Source organism: Micromys minutus, assembly GCF_963924665.1.
Source record: "Micromys minutus genome assembly, chromosome: 8".
In the NCBI taxonomy this organism is placed as follows: domain Eukaryota; kingdom Metazoa; phylum Chordata; class Mammalia; order Rodentia; family Muridae; genus Micromys; species Micromys minutus.
In genome coordinates this window covers 24,210,595-24,224,766 of record NC_137977.1, presented here as the reverse complement: position 1 = coordinate 24,224,766, position 14,172 = coordinate 24,210,595, and the positions used below count along the sequence as shown (strand labels likewise).

The following is a 14,172-nucleotide window of genomic DNA, read 5'->3' as shown; positions in this document are numbered from 1 at the left end:
TAAAAACTCACCAGACACAAACCACACCAAACACTCATCCCATTTAATATCCTGTTACATGCACCGAGGAAACCAAGAACATTAGGTCTCAGGGCATCAATGCTCTGAGATTCTAGCTCAGGTCCCCTCTTTGTGACATATCATGCACACATACCCACACACACATTGACCCAGGCAGAAATCACATGCATGCACAAGTGGGCAGAGAACCGCTGGGTGGGATGGGAGGAAGAGCTGGGCCAAGGAAATGCCAGCACCTGCATACTGGAGACTCAGAAAACCCTTCTGTTGCAAGCTGAACAAGAGTAAAAATTAAAACAATAACAGGACACAGAAAAAGGGAGGATGTTCAGACAAAAGGTTGGATAGATGAAGAGGAAAAGATGCAGGGGAACTTGGGGAAAGCAGTCTCAAAGAGGGAGGCCTTTCTTTATTGGGAACACAGATGGGCAGAGGTTCTGTGACTCCAGTAATGTACTGAGGCTGAAGGAATATGCCACAGCATCTCCTCTATCTACATCCTGTGCCCTCTCCCAAAGTAGAGGGAAACCACAAACACCCACCCTCTAGCCCTGCCCATTAACACTCTTAAAGACCTTCTCCAGTACCCAAAAAAAGAAGTGACGCCCCCACCCCACCTCAACACACACTCAAAGTTAGGTCCAGTATAGGCCAAAGTTAGGCCAAAGAGAACGATTCAGTAACTCTTCTTGGTGGAACCAAAGCCAGAGAAACCCATCACAGCGGCCATTTCATCATCCTCCTCAAAAGTCAAGTCCTCCTCAGCCCTCCTTTTCTTCTCCTTCTGTTTCTCTTTCTTGTATGCTTTAGCCTTTTCCTCCTAAAGGGTAAAGAAGAAAAAAAAAATCACTCAGAATCAATTGGCTCCAGAGCTGATACTGAAAGAGAAATGTAAGTTTCAGGATTCTTTTCCATCTTTAAGCATGACTAAAATCCACAGTAAAGACTGAGAGGTCAGTGGTAAAGCACTTGCCCAGCACGCGTGAGGGCCTGAGACTGATTCCAGGATGGCAGTGGGGAAAGACTGTAAGAAAAGATTCTAAGGGATAAGAAGAGTTTTACTAAGTCTCTAGATTTCTTAATCATACACCCTAGTTCATCTCAAGTTCTAACCAGACAACATGCTGGGACATGAGGCATATGCTAAGATCTGTTCTCAGTTCTGTATAAATATTATCCTAAGATCTCCAGTACAGGGAATGAGGTTCACTGAGGTTATAACTTGCCCAAAATTCATGCAAATAAATGTTAAAAAATAATCCTGACCCTGTAACTCGGAACATAGACTAATTAGGAAATATCTGTTAATCCCTCTTATAGTTTAAAAAAGGAGTGAGAAGTATAGAGGAAGTTATGCATGCAAGCAAGGGAATAGGATGGCAATGGGAAGTTTTGATCTTTGTTCATTTTAATATGAACTTATAATTAGTCTAATTATAATTAGTCTAAATAAACCTGTCTAAAAAAACAAAAAACAAACAAACAAACAAAAAAACAAAATGAAAGAATTGCCTCCAAGAGATCTAATCTAAAAAGCCAAAGAGAAATAGATAGGCTTTGAGCCTCATGGGTCTCAAACAAAGATGCCCTAGTACAAAGAAACCCAGGAACAAAACTGGAGATAGGAGAGTGAGCGGCAGAAGAGGGCTACCCTCAATTCACAAGGGAAACTCAAAGCTGGAAGCAGGGTTAGGGGAGCCTCACCTCTTCTCTGAGTTCCTTCATCCTTTCTTCAAAATCATAATCTTTCTGCTTCTCTTCCATCTTCTTCTTGTTAACCTCAAAACGTTTCTTTACCTGATCCAGAGTGGACCGTTCCACACGCATAGACATACCCAGGTTCCGCTGATCTAGGTAAGGTTAACAGTGAAGACAAGCAGTCATTATAACATCCTCAGCCCTTCACAAAGTCAGGTCCTGGCTTTTTTAGGTATGTTTACTAGTTTTTTGCCTTTTCACAATAAAGCACACAACAAAAATAACAATGGCCTCACCTGCTCTCAGAAGTAGCCACCCAGATAATACCCAGTCACACAGCCAGGGATACTTGTAAGTACACATATGAAAGGCCCAAGAAACTCACTCTACCACACTTGCCTCCACCATACCTTTAAAACCCAACCCAGCATCAGTCACGAACTACCTCCAAGCCTTACGTTTCTTTCCATTAATGTGATCCAGGAAGTTAATGGAGTCCTTCACCACACAGTCACAGACATTGCAGTAATAGCTGACAATGAAAAGAAACAGCACATGGGTCAATCTGATTTTTAAGGATCTTACTGTTTTCAGTGAAGAAACTCAGATCTTTAGGTAAAGTTATATGATGTCTAATGTCTCAATTAACAAAGCAAAACTTCATGTGACTAGCTTTGCGGAAACTACCCTCTTTACACTTTAATGTAAACAACCTTACAAATAGACCCACAGAATGGACTTAAGCCTCCAAACCACAGGCATGTGAAGGCCTGGAAGAGACTCTTCTAACTTTATTTAAGCCCTGGTGAATGCAAACCTAGTCAGTTCCACAACTGAGGCTTTATTAAACAGCCCAGTCCAGAACCTCCAAGGTAACCACCCCTCAATTCCTTGCCTACGGTAACTATGAGCTATTATTATGTTATCCTAATAAGTTCTTAATGTGCTAATTTACACAAAGGTGTCACAACAGTGGGTTTACTAATTAATCTGCATAAAGGCTATCTGTCTGATTCTCCTGATATAAGGTGTAACTTGTCAGACTTTAAGGAATGGTGGCAAAGGGTGACAAGCTCTGTTGAACTCTTCTATAGGTCACAATCTTGATGCACAAAAACTATAGGTAACAGCTCTACCACACCCAGAGCCTTCATGTCTTCTAACAGAATATATAACCCATTTGAAAATGCCAAGAAAGTAGTACAGTACTAACAGGAAGATGCCCACAGAACAACCCCTCCTAGAAATAGGATTGAGTGAACTACAAACCTCAGGTGACAAAGAAAGACAGAAAATCAAGTTATGGTGGGTAAGGTGCCATCCCTGGACCTAGAAGCCTCATCAACACTTCCTAAAACCAATATAAATAGTTTATTAAGAGTCGGACAAAAATCAACTTACCCTCCCATTTCAGACTGTGGGGTGGTCTTGGTGATAACAATTGTCTTCCCAAGCTTGGACTCCAAGTCCACCTTGTAATCCCTGTGCCGTAGAAGCTCCCGCTTGACTGGCTGTACTGGTTTTCCTGAAAAACAAAATAATAATAATAATAATAATTACAAACCCCAAAATTCAAATGACTACTTTTTTTTTTTTTAATTCCTCAAAGAACGGTCACAACAGGTACTTTATGTAGCAGTTTAGAGGCTAGAAAAGACCCTAACTGGTCTAGAATTATGTAGACATAGGACCTGGTCACTATGTGGACCAACCTGGCCTCAGACTAGTGATGGTAATGCCAATTCTCAAGAGCTTTTCTCACTTTAAGGCCAGCAAATTTAAACAGTATTTCCTATGTGTTGTCAAGCTGAACTGAGGAGTTTTGAAATTTTTTCCTAGAAGTAACCCTTTCAAAAGAGGGCTGCTCACACCCAGTAGCTTATGATCAATGTTTTCATTCAGTGTGATGGGTAATGCTGGTTGCCCACTTGACTATATCTTGAATCAACTAAAACCCAAGCAACTAGACACATTTGTTTGGGAGTTTTTTATTTGATTTTTTTTTTTCCATTTGGACTGGATTGCTTAAGATGGAAAAGCCCACCCTGAATATGGGCCATACCTAGGGGAAACTCACATAAAAGAAGAGGAAGAAGCTTTAGGGTTTTTTGTTCGTTTGTTTTTTGTTTTTGTTTTTGTTTTTTTTTTTTGCCTCCTTGCCCTCACTCCTTAACTGGCAAGTAAGTGCTCTATCCTGCCACTGCATAAACTCTACCATTCCCTTAGCCCTTCATGGAACGAACACCCACCATCCTTCTTTTCTCTCTCTTCTGTGAGTCTCTTTTCCGCGAGCTTCTCATATTCATCTTTGTCCCACTTTCGGCGAAAGTCCAAGTTTTTTGTCTGTAGGGGGAAAAAGTGCTCAAGAACCGTCGCTGTGCCTGTTCCCCTGGAGAAACTAAGGGAACCGCCTAACGGCCACCGTGGCGGCCCAAAGACCTTCCGAAAGAGAAGTCTCTCTGGAACGCCCAGGGGTCTGGAGTACTTGGGACCCCAACCCGAGAGACTTCCGAGATTCCACTGTCCCTGCGCCAAGGCCTTACGGGGGAGTTCTCGAACCTGAACCCTGAGATCGGGAAGAGGTGTTAGGAAGTCAGTCAAGTCTCACAGCCTGTCTCTATTTAGCTCTGAAAAACCACCCCAGACCCCTCAAAGCTTCTCACACCAACACCTACCCCGCTGCCAGACGCCATCTTCACAGCGAAGTGAATGGGAAGCCGTAAAATGCCGTAAAACGCGCCCTAGAGCCAGAAGGCAAAATCATGCTCCAATAAGATTCGAGCCTCGCACTCTAACTGCGTTAAGACTGGAGCGATTCTAAAGCAGTCATGTTGGCCCCGCCCTCTGCTCCAAGGAGATGGCGCAGGCGCAAAGGGAGTGTGAAGCAACACGGAAGTAAGGGCACCAGCTAACGTTTTTCTCACTGGCTTTAAAAACAAGCCCAAAAGAATAGCTCAGCTCTTCTATTATACAAAGAATTAGAGTTTTGGAAATAGTGCCCCCATGATCTAACCAACTTTATCTAAATTTCCAGGATTTCTAAACTCTTGTTTTTAAAGAGAGCTTCTCAGGTAACCAAAACTGATCTCTAATTGGCTATGTAGTCCAGGCTAATCTTGAACCTAGATTCTCCTGTCTCCACTTCCCAAGGCTCTGGAGGCTTCGTTCATGCTATCAAACATTCTGCCACCTAGCTCACTTCCATGCTAGGCAATTCTTGTCTAGCAAACAGTATTTTTAAAACTAAAAACACTTGTGGCTCTGAATGTCTCATTCACCAGCATGTACTATGAATGTGGCTCTAAATTATGCACAGAAGACAGGTAGTTTTACATTGCCACCACACACACACACACACACACACACACACAACTCCAATGGTGCTTTTTGATTAAACTCATTTTCATGTCTAGAGAACATCTAAACTTGTTCCATTTATACAGTACAATTTAATCTTGACAATGTCATCAGCCAACACCCTAGAATGAAGCATTTGCCACTCTGACAAGTGCTTAAAATACGTTTGTGGGAAAGGGTAGTGCTTGGGTCTTGTAACTAGAGGATGACTTTAAATCCCTGAACTTCTCACCACCACTTTCCAAGAGCTGGGATTAGAGGTTTGGTATGTTTGCAGACAAGGTCTCACTATTTGGCCCTTGCTGGCCTGAAACTCTCTTTGTAGAGATTCCTTGTATATCACTAGTCACAGGACCACTGCCTATCTGTGTTCCTGTAAAGACTCTTTGAGACTGCTTTCCCCAAATTCCCCCTTCATCTTTCCCTCTTCATCTATCCAACCTCGTGTCTAAACATCCGTCTCTTGTGTCCTGCTAGTTTTAATCTTTACTTTTATTCAAGTGACCCCACACTCAAGAGACTCCCCTGCCTCTGACCTACCACTTCACTGGTGAGATTAAAGGTATGTAGCATCAGGCAAAGGGTTTTTTCTTGTTTTGTCTTATTGACAGAGCATCTCATGTAAACCCAAGGCTGAATGAATCCTTATACAGGGTTTCATTATGTGGCCATGGCTAACCTATAACTCACAGATAACTGGCCTGTCTCTACTTCTCTTGTGCTGGGATTAAAGTCCAGGGTCAACTTGCCTGGCACCACAGCTGACTTCAAACTTCCAATCCTCCTGCTTTCACTTCCCAAGTGCTAGGCAGACGCTCCACTAAGAGCCGTGTCCCTATGTTTATGTTGATGTTTTGGTGGGTTGTTTTGTTTTGTACATTTTATTTTGTATATGAACCTGCATGTGTGCTTCACAGTCATGGCAAATGGGTAGAGGTCAGAAGACAAGAAAATCTGTTCTCTTCTACCACTTGTGCCCCAGGGAAGGTTACTTATAACTCACACAATTCTCCAGTATGCACTCAAACATTTCCTAAGGTCTACACAGATTAATCCCTTGGCAACAAATTACTCAAAGTATGCTTACTTTTAAAAATTAGTTTATTCTTAATTATGTGTATGTGTCTGTGCATACATATGTGCATAGGTGTCTGTAAAGGCTGAAAGAGGCCCTCAGATACCTGTTACTGGAGTTACAGGCAGTTGTAATCACCCTGATGTGGTTGCTAGGAACTGAACTCAGGACTTCTACAAAAGCAATACGCACACTTAATCAGTGAGCCATCTCCATCTCTCCAGCCCACTAGTACATTTTTGAAATGTAATGTATCATATAACCACTTGTAGAACAATCTCCGGAGCAGGATATGAAATAATCCAGAAAAATTACTATAACAAAGACAATGGTGTTCAAAACCTCAAAAAAGCAGATTGCTAACTTATCCACTAAGTTCAACGTTCAAAATTATGAAATAGCCCCCCACCCTTGTACTGTTAACTGGAAGAATCAACAGACACACTGCTGGGACATTATCTCTTTTTTCTGTCCATTTCTACTGTCCATTTAATACTCCATCAACAACCCGTAGTCTGATGTAGACAAATTCTCCAGAATCTGGTTCCCAAACTACAATCGAAAGTGAAGTACAGATTTATTTTCTCATTTCAATGGTTCAGAGTCTCAGACTCAGGCAACTCTTCCAGAGCCTTGCTCACAGCAACCATCTTAACATCCCTTTGACTGAATTCAAAGACTCTTCAGATCTGCCTTTGCAGCTAGAAGATGCCTCTTCGGCGTGACAGCCATGTGAATTCAGAGCAGCTGCTAATGCTAGTCCATGAGTCCTCAGGACCTTCTGTGCTTCTGTACCCAGGAGAGAGAGAAGCAGAAGGCACTTGTACAACATCCGATGGCCGACTGTTGTAAAGTTCACCAGAACTCCGTTCTAAGAGCAGCAGATGGAAATCAGGCACTAATCAAGAGTCAGACAGTCGCTTCTGAATTTCTGCCACAAGACTTTCTCGACTAATGGTCACCTAAAACATAAGAAAATCTGTGTGTGACAAACTAGAAAATGATGCTAGTGCCTTAGCCTGCCTTTCCAAATTCACTTCCCTTTGCAGCCATTTTTACGGTTTACACCTGGGACCCATATGGGGAAGGAGGGAACTGACTACTGACTCCTGTAAGTCGATATACACACATACATGAGATATGTGTGCACAAATACATACACACAAATTAAATTTAAAGATATATTTTTAAATTTACTTCCTCAGAAAAGTAAATCTCTTAAGAGTCTGAGATCCAGGCATGACAATAGATGCCTGTTACAGGAAGATCATGAGTTCAAATAGTTCCAGGCCCGTCTGGGTTATACAGCAAGATCCTGTCTTTCAGAAAGCCGGGGTAGAATATTTAGAACTCTGTATTTCTACCAGCCCCAACTCACTTCTTCTCTGCTGGCCACTGAACGGAGTTTGATGACACCTTCATTCTGTTCTTGCTCACCAATAATAACCATTAGAGGAATGTCTGTTTTCTCACAATAGTGCAGCTGTGTTAACAGTTTAGGGTTGTTTTTATAAAGCATCTCTGCCTGGAAAGAATAAATAGAAGGTTAGAGGACTTAAAGTGCTCGTGGCATATATGTGCCCAAGAACATACATTTCCAAGGGAGCCAGAATCAAGTGGTTAGCCCTCTAGTGGTGAGCTAAAGATGGCCTGAGTACCACTATACACACATGGTAGAAATGAACCATGCTCCACTCACACCCAGATCACCCAGACATCAACACCACCATACCTTGATCCCTGCATCCCAAAGCTCTGCAATTATCTTCAACCGTTCTCTGAGAAAGTTCTTCTGGGGTGTAGCCACAAACACTTGGGTCTCTGTGGTTCGAACCTTCTCACCAGAAATCTAATAAAACAGAGAAGAAACTAAAACTGCAGTCAAGGGTAGCTCTCACAACAGTAATCCCAGCACCCAGGTAGCCAAGGCAGAAAGACTATAAGTTCAAGGCCTACCTGAACTCAGAAAAAAAAAATTCTATTTCAGAAAGCTCTTTTAAGAAGATGGGTGGGGTTGGCAAAGGGAGGGCTGGAGAGATGGCTAGGCAGTTAAGAGAACTTGTTCTTACAGACCAAGTTCAGTTCTCAGTACCAACATGGTGGCTCACAACCACCCATAGCTCTGATTTCCCCCTCTTCTGACATCCACTGGCACCAGACATGCACATCCATTTAGGCAAACCATATACATAAAAAGAAGGAATAAATCTCTAAAAAGAAAAAAGAAGAAAAGTATTCCCTTTGTACTAGCAATTCCAAAAGGTAAAAGGATCATTAAGAGAAGGGAAAAAGCCCAAATGAACCTCCAGAAACTAGTTATTAGCTTTCAAGGCCACTTCACCTGTACGTAGGACCTACCTTCATCTTCTGCTCCACAAGGTAGAAGATTCTCTCTACTCCAATGCTCAACCCCACACAAGGCACGTTATGGCCCTTGGGATCAAACTGGGCTACCAATCGGTCATAGCGCCCACCAGCAGCCACACTGCCCACATTCAAAGTCTCCTTTCCGGCCTGAGCTGAAGACTCTAGCAGCACTGCTTCATAAATCACTCCTGTATAATAGTCCAGGCCCCGGGCCAGACTCAGATCAAGGGAGATCTGTAAGGGAAAAGCTAGTCAGTCCCAGACCAGATTGAGAACCCAAGAGCTCGACAGGAGGCCCAGCCCCAGCTGTGCCTACCTTATCAGCAATTCCAAATAACCTCAGGTATTCAAAGAGCAGCTTCAGGTCCCCTAGGCCCTGCAAGGCCATCTGGCTTTGGGATAGTCTGGGATCCTTGAACAACTCCTCTACCAGAGATATCCCCCCTGAGAAGAAAAGTTGGGTAGTATCTCTGCTATTTACCTGATAATGTTTTATCTGAATTTATCTAGTTTTTGTTATTGTTATTTTTGTTTTGCATTGTTTGTTTTGTTTGGGGTTTTGGTTTTAGACAGGGTCTTTCTACATAGCCCTGTCTATCCTAGAACTCACTATGTAGACTAGGCTGGCATAGAACTCATAAAGATCCACCTGCCCCTGTCTCCCGTGTTCTGGGATTAAAAATATGTGTCACCATAGCCAGCTTGAATTTATATGCTCTAGCCAGACTTCCTCATTTTCTTTAAAAGGACCACAGCCTTGGTCTCATGACTAGACCTTCCTCTGTTACTGCCTTTGCTAAGAAGACATAAAATAATTAGAATACATAAAAAGGAAACTATCTAGGCCAGACTCTGAAGCTGATCCAGAGGTAGAAGTTCAACACATACACATCACCCTCAACCTGTTCTATCATGGCTCTAAAAACCCTGGTTCTTACCACGACATTGCACGTAGTCCCCAATTCGATCGGCCACCTCAGGAGCTAGGCCCTTCTTTGCCACCATCTCATGCCTCACATCTTCCCAAGACATCTGCATTAAGACCCAAACATTAGTTCAACCCTGAGTCCTTCTTTCCCTAACTAAAGCAGGACCTCTCGTTTTCATTTGGTATGTCTTAAGGGTCTAACACTAAATTCAGCAAAACCAGAGGGAACTTGGGAAATCCAGCCACAATCCCCACTGCATGGCATAACTCAGACCTTGTTTTAAAATGTCTCCTTAACATTTTTCTTTTCATGAATAGTCACTTCTAGCCATGGTCTCCTTACTCTTTCCCTAATGACAGGGATTTGAGGGCAGGGCAGAAACCCAGACAGGATCTATTTAAAGCATGTTTTCTTTCTTACCTTGTCTAGTTTGTCCATTGAGGAGCAGATGGTACGGAACTTGCTCTCAGGAACACCACAGACAGCAAACATCCCGTCTACAACCCGACGATCATTTACCTGTGAACTCAATATAATTAACCTATAACCTGGCAATTAATGCCCTTTCCCTCAAAACAATAGCCATCTCTAAATTTCTTGACTCATTAAAGCAATACTAAGACAATTTCACAGGCTGGATTCAAACTCCTCCCTCACTGTGTACAAGGCTGGCCTCACCTTAATGAGAAAGTCCCCCAGTTGTAATCCACTTAGGATTTCACACATGATCCTCAAACATTCTGCATCAGGAATCATTGGGTCAAACTCACCAGCAATGTCAAAATCCTACAGAAAAAGAGGAAGAAAGCCAGGCATGGTGGTGCAGGCCTTAATCCTCGCACCTGGGAGCAAAGGCAGCTATGCCTGTGAGTCCGAAGCTAGCTACATAGTGAGTTCCAGGACAGCCAGGATTACAGAGAGACCCTGTCTCAAAAACAAAACAACAAAAAACAAACAAAACAAAAACAAAAACAAACCTTCCAGTGATCAGCTAAGCCCAACTTAAAACTGTCACTTAACCGTGCTGTCCCCATCAGGACACTTACACACTGGCAGAACTCCCGGTAGCGGCCCTGGACTATGGCTGGGCTCTCTCGCCTCCACACCTTTCCAACTTGATATCGTTTCATCCTCTTCAATTTATTCATGGCCAGATATCGAGCAAAAGGGACCTTCCATAGAGGTTGAGGAAGACAGATACTAAGTTCAATGTGAAGACCCACCATTCAGACAGGAGGGAGTACTGAGTTCCTGGAAATCATCCTTATTTTACAGAATGAAAACTAGGACCTCCCTAGGCTTGTTTCCCACTGTCTCTGAAGCCTAGTAGTGCTTGAAGTTAACAAAGGTGTTTCACTTACTGAAACTAAAAGGTGACCAGAAAAAAAAGGCAGGGATAGAAATGACCTAAGAAACTTAGGCCTGGCCTATTTCCTCACGTTCAGACAATTAACCAACTACCTGCAGATTAGTCAAGCTTCCAAACTGAATTCACCTATAATTTAAAAGCCTGTTCTGAAAGGCACAGGCCAAAGACCACAGGACTCTGTTTTAAAATGTTTAGAGCAGTGGTTCCCAACCTTCCTACCAAAAGAGTTCTTATTATTGTGGTAAACCCCCCCCCCACACACACACTCCATAAAATTATTTTGTTGCTATTTCATAACTGTTATGTTTTGCTACTGTTATGAATCATAGTGTAAACATCTGACATGCAGCTCCTGGAGGGTCATGACCTACAGCTTTAGCACTTACAAGATGGCGCAGTAGGAAAAGGGGCTTGCTGTACAAGTCTGGCAATCTGAGTTCTATCCCTGGGACCCCTACAGGAGTTAGGAGAGAAATGACTCCACAAAGTTCTCCCCGTATCTTTACATGCATATTTACATAAATACCACCTATACACGCACAATAATTAACTAATTTTCTTTTACAGGCACATTTATAAACACCACTCCAGTTAAAGAATTTAGGATCTCTGGAGCTAAACTCAGTATTCTGTGTTTCTGCAAACTTCCTAGAGATATTCTCATACACCTGAAGTTAAACAACAGGGCCTTCCTGTTAGGCTCCGAAGAAAGAAATGCCTTCTGGAAGAAACTGGACATAAAGGTACTGTCAAAGTTCCTCTATTCCCTTCTGCCAGAGAAAGTCCTCCAGATTTGGGTAGAAACAGTTGGGCTCCATCATTCGGAAGGATACAGTGAGGTCATAGCGCAGAGACAACAACTCTCCACCTTGATCCTTCAAATCATACATGAGGCCGAAGTTGTCTTCATACTTCTCGGTGAGCATTTCCTATAAGAGTCAGACAGAAATAACCCCAATTCAGAGGACTAATGACAGACCACAGATGAGAAGCCCTGTGGGAAACCAAAAGCAGGTAAACAAGGGTCCTCAGCACCCTTCCTTCTTACTTTTAGCTCAAATGCTGGTGTATCCAACCCCTTTGCCCCATGACGTTTAAAACAGCTGATAATCTTATCAAGAATTTTTTCTCTCACAACCATCTGTTGAGGACTTAAATCCCTGGTGCCCTGGAAAACAAAAGTAGCCAAAGTAAAGATCAAGACCATTTAAGACTATAGATTACATCATGTTCATAATCTAATGTCTGAAACTAACTTGAGGTTCATCTAGGATTTCAAGAACAATGAAACAACCCCCCGCCCCACCTCACCGGCAAAAAAAAAAAAAAAAAAAAAAAAAAAAAAAAAAAAAAAAAAACTTTACAGGGAGAATGGGCTTGCCTGCACCCCACTCTGACAGGCAGGGTGGGAAAAGGGTGTTACCTTTGGAACCTTGATGATAAAATTCGGTTTTTCTTGATGTGGTTTCAGTTGTTCAGATGTTACCACTGCCTTTGCAACCTGACAGAAAAGGGACTATGAGATCTGCCTTCTCTGAACACAGGCCAGACCTGTGACATCTTTGACTCCATGGATCATCAGCTTGAGAAGACCCTTGACTGCAAGCAAAAGTTTCCTGAACACCACTTTCTCTATCCCGACCTCCTGTTACCCTCAATAATTCATGTTGAATTTCCAATTATACCTGCAATATATATGAAATCCAGTCTTTTTACTACACAAGCTTCTTCACTTAAATGTCTGAAAAGGTTGAAGCATCTGAGAATAACCCAGAACTGCCACCATTAAACTTGTAAAAGCAGGGATTAGAACTCCTATTCTCAGCTGGACATGGTGGCGCTCACATGTAATCCCAGCAGTTGGGAAACAGAAGCAGGGGGAATCTGTGAGTTCAAGGCTAGCCTTGCCTAAATAATAGGTTATAGGACAGTCAGAGCTACATAGTAAGACCCTATCTCAAACAAACAACAACAAAAAAAAATCCAAATCTCAGTTCTTATTCAAATATAGAAAAGGTGGTACATGCCTTTAATCCCAATAGCTAGAGGCAGGCAGATCACTATGAGTTTACATAGTGAGCTCCAGGCCAGCTAAGGCTCCACAGTAACACTGAGAGAGGGAGAGAGGGAGAATGGTAGAGGAGAGGAGAGAGACAGAGACAGAGACTCAATGAATCAATCAAGCAGACATGGAGACAGGCTAAAAACAGAACCAGCTTAAGAAAAAGGAACAAACCTGGGCCAACAAGATGGCTCAGTGGGTATCCACCAAGGTTGACCACCTGAGTTAGATCCCTGAGACCCATTCACGTGGTTGAAAGAGAAAACCAATTCCCACAACACACACACATACACACACGATGGAATGATAGGAATAACTTTGCTGGTTGAACAACAACAGTAAAAAACTGTGACTCAAATTCTAACTGATTCCAAAATCCAACTATGTCTGAAAATGTTTCTCTGAGACTCATGTTAGGGTAAATTCACTTGATGGGCATAAACTCGGTTCATTTTTAGTTTGGGGGAATATCTGTATAGATTTGGTCCAAATTCTAATATGTTCAAGAATTTCTGATGATTGAGAGTAAACCTCATATTACTTAGTTGCTGTGTATCCATAGAAGTCATTTAACCCCGTCATCTCCGCTTACTCAACTGTAAAATGGAGATAAAACCCTCAACCTCTGAAATTGCTCCAATAACAAAAGCATCCAAAACGCTTAGGGCAGTGCACATAAAAAGTTGCTAATCACTGAGAAACAACTGCAGGGCTGGAGAGATAGCTCTTTCAGAGGACCTCGGTTCCATTTCTAGCATCCACATGGTGGCTCACTACCAGCTGTAACTCCAGGCTCAAGGGATCCAACGCCCATTTCTGGCCTCTAGAGGTGTGTACACAGGGCACACATACATGCAGGCAAAATACCTATACTCATAAAAGAAATAAAACTTTAAAAAGTAAAAACCAATTGTAGTAATACAGCAGAAACCACGAGTCTAGGCTTTCAGGCTAGGAGGCCCCACCGGGAATGAGCCGGCTCAGGGCGGCTCACCTGGCTATGACAGCCGGCCGCCCGGATGCACACAGTGCTGGGAGGTCGCAGGAGCTGGCCGAGCAGTGCAGCCCAGGCCCTGCGGTGCAGGGGCCCCAGGTGGGGCATCGTGCAGCAGGACGCCGGCTTTCTGGATCAGACGTCAAGGGACTGGAAGCGAGGCCAGTCCGGTGTCTGGAAGGCTACGGAGAGCTGAAAACACCTGAGGTCGGAGTTAGTCCAGGTGGTGGGGCTGAACTCCGACTATCTCACGCTCTCTGACCCGGAAGTGTCCCCTCCACCTTCGCCAGACACGCTCTA

At 43.0% G+C, this 14,172-nt stretch overlaps 2 protein-coding genes across 2 annotated transcripts; both read right to left on the bottom strand.

Moving 5' to 3' along the window:
* Positions 1-21: 21 nt before the first annotated feature.
* On the bottom strand, positions 22-4,419 carry ZMAT2 (zinc finger matrin-type 2). The gene is made up of 6 exons (XM_080919966.1): positions 4,395-4,419; positions 3,969-4,062; positions 3,121-3,244; positions 2,178-2,251; positions 1,726-1,871; positions 22-841 (listed from the first exon to the last, which is right to left on the bottom strand). Exons 1-6 carry the CDS (start codon positions 4,410-4,412, stop codon positions 698-700), a joined length of 600 nt encoding a protein of 199 aa, XP_080776092.1. The 5' UTR covers positions 4,413-4,419; the 3' UTR covers positions 22-697.
* Positions 4,420-6,200: 1,781 nt separating this feature from the next.
* Positions 6,201-14,120, bottom strand: LOC308423607 (histidine--tRNA ligase, mitochondrial). Its single transcript, XM_080920400.1, has 13 exons — positions 13,873-14,120; positions 12,240-12,317; positions 11,865-11,984; positions 11,650-11,745; positions 10,494-10,619; positions 10,126-10,233; positions 9,868-9,966; positions 9,457-9,550; positions 8,835-8,962; positions 8,510-8,752; positions 7,884-8,000; positions 7,530-7,676; positions 6,201-7,113 (listed from the first exon to the last, which is right to left on the bottom strand). The coding sequence occupies exons 1-13, from the start codon at positions 13,978-13,980 to the stop codon at positions 7,054-7,056; spliced, it is 1,524 nt and encodes a 507-aa protein (XP_080776526.1). The 5' UTR covers positions 13,981-14,120; the 3' UTR covers positions 6,201-7,053.
* Positions 14,121-14,172: the final 52 nt, after the last annotated feature.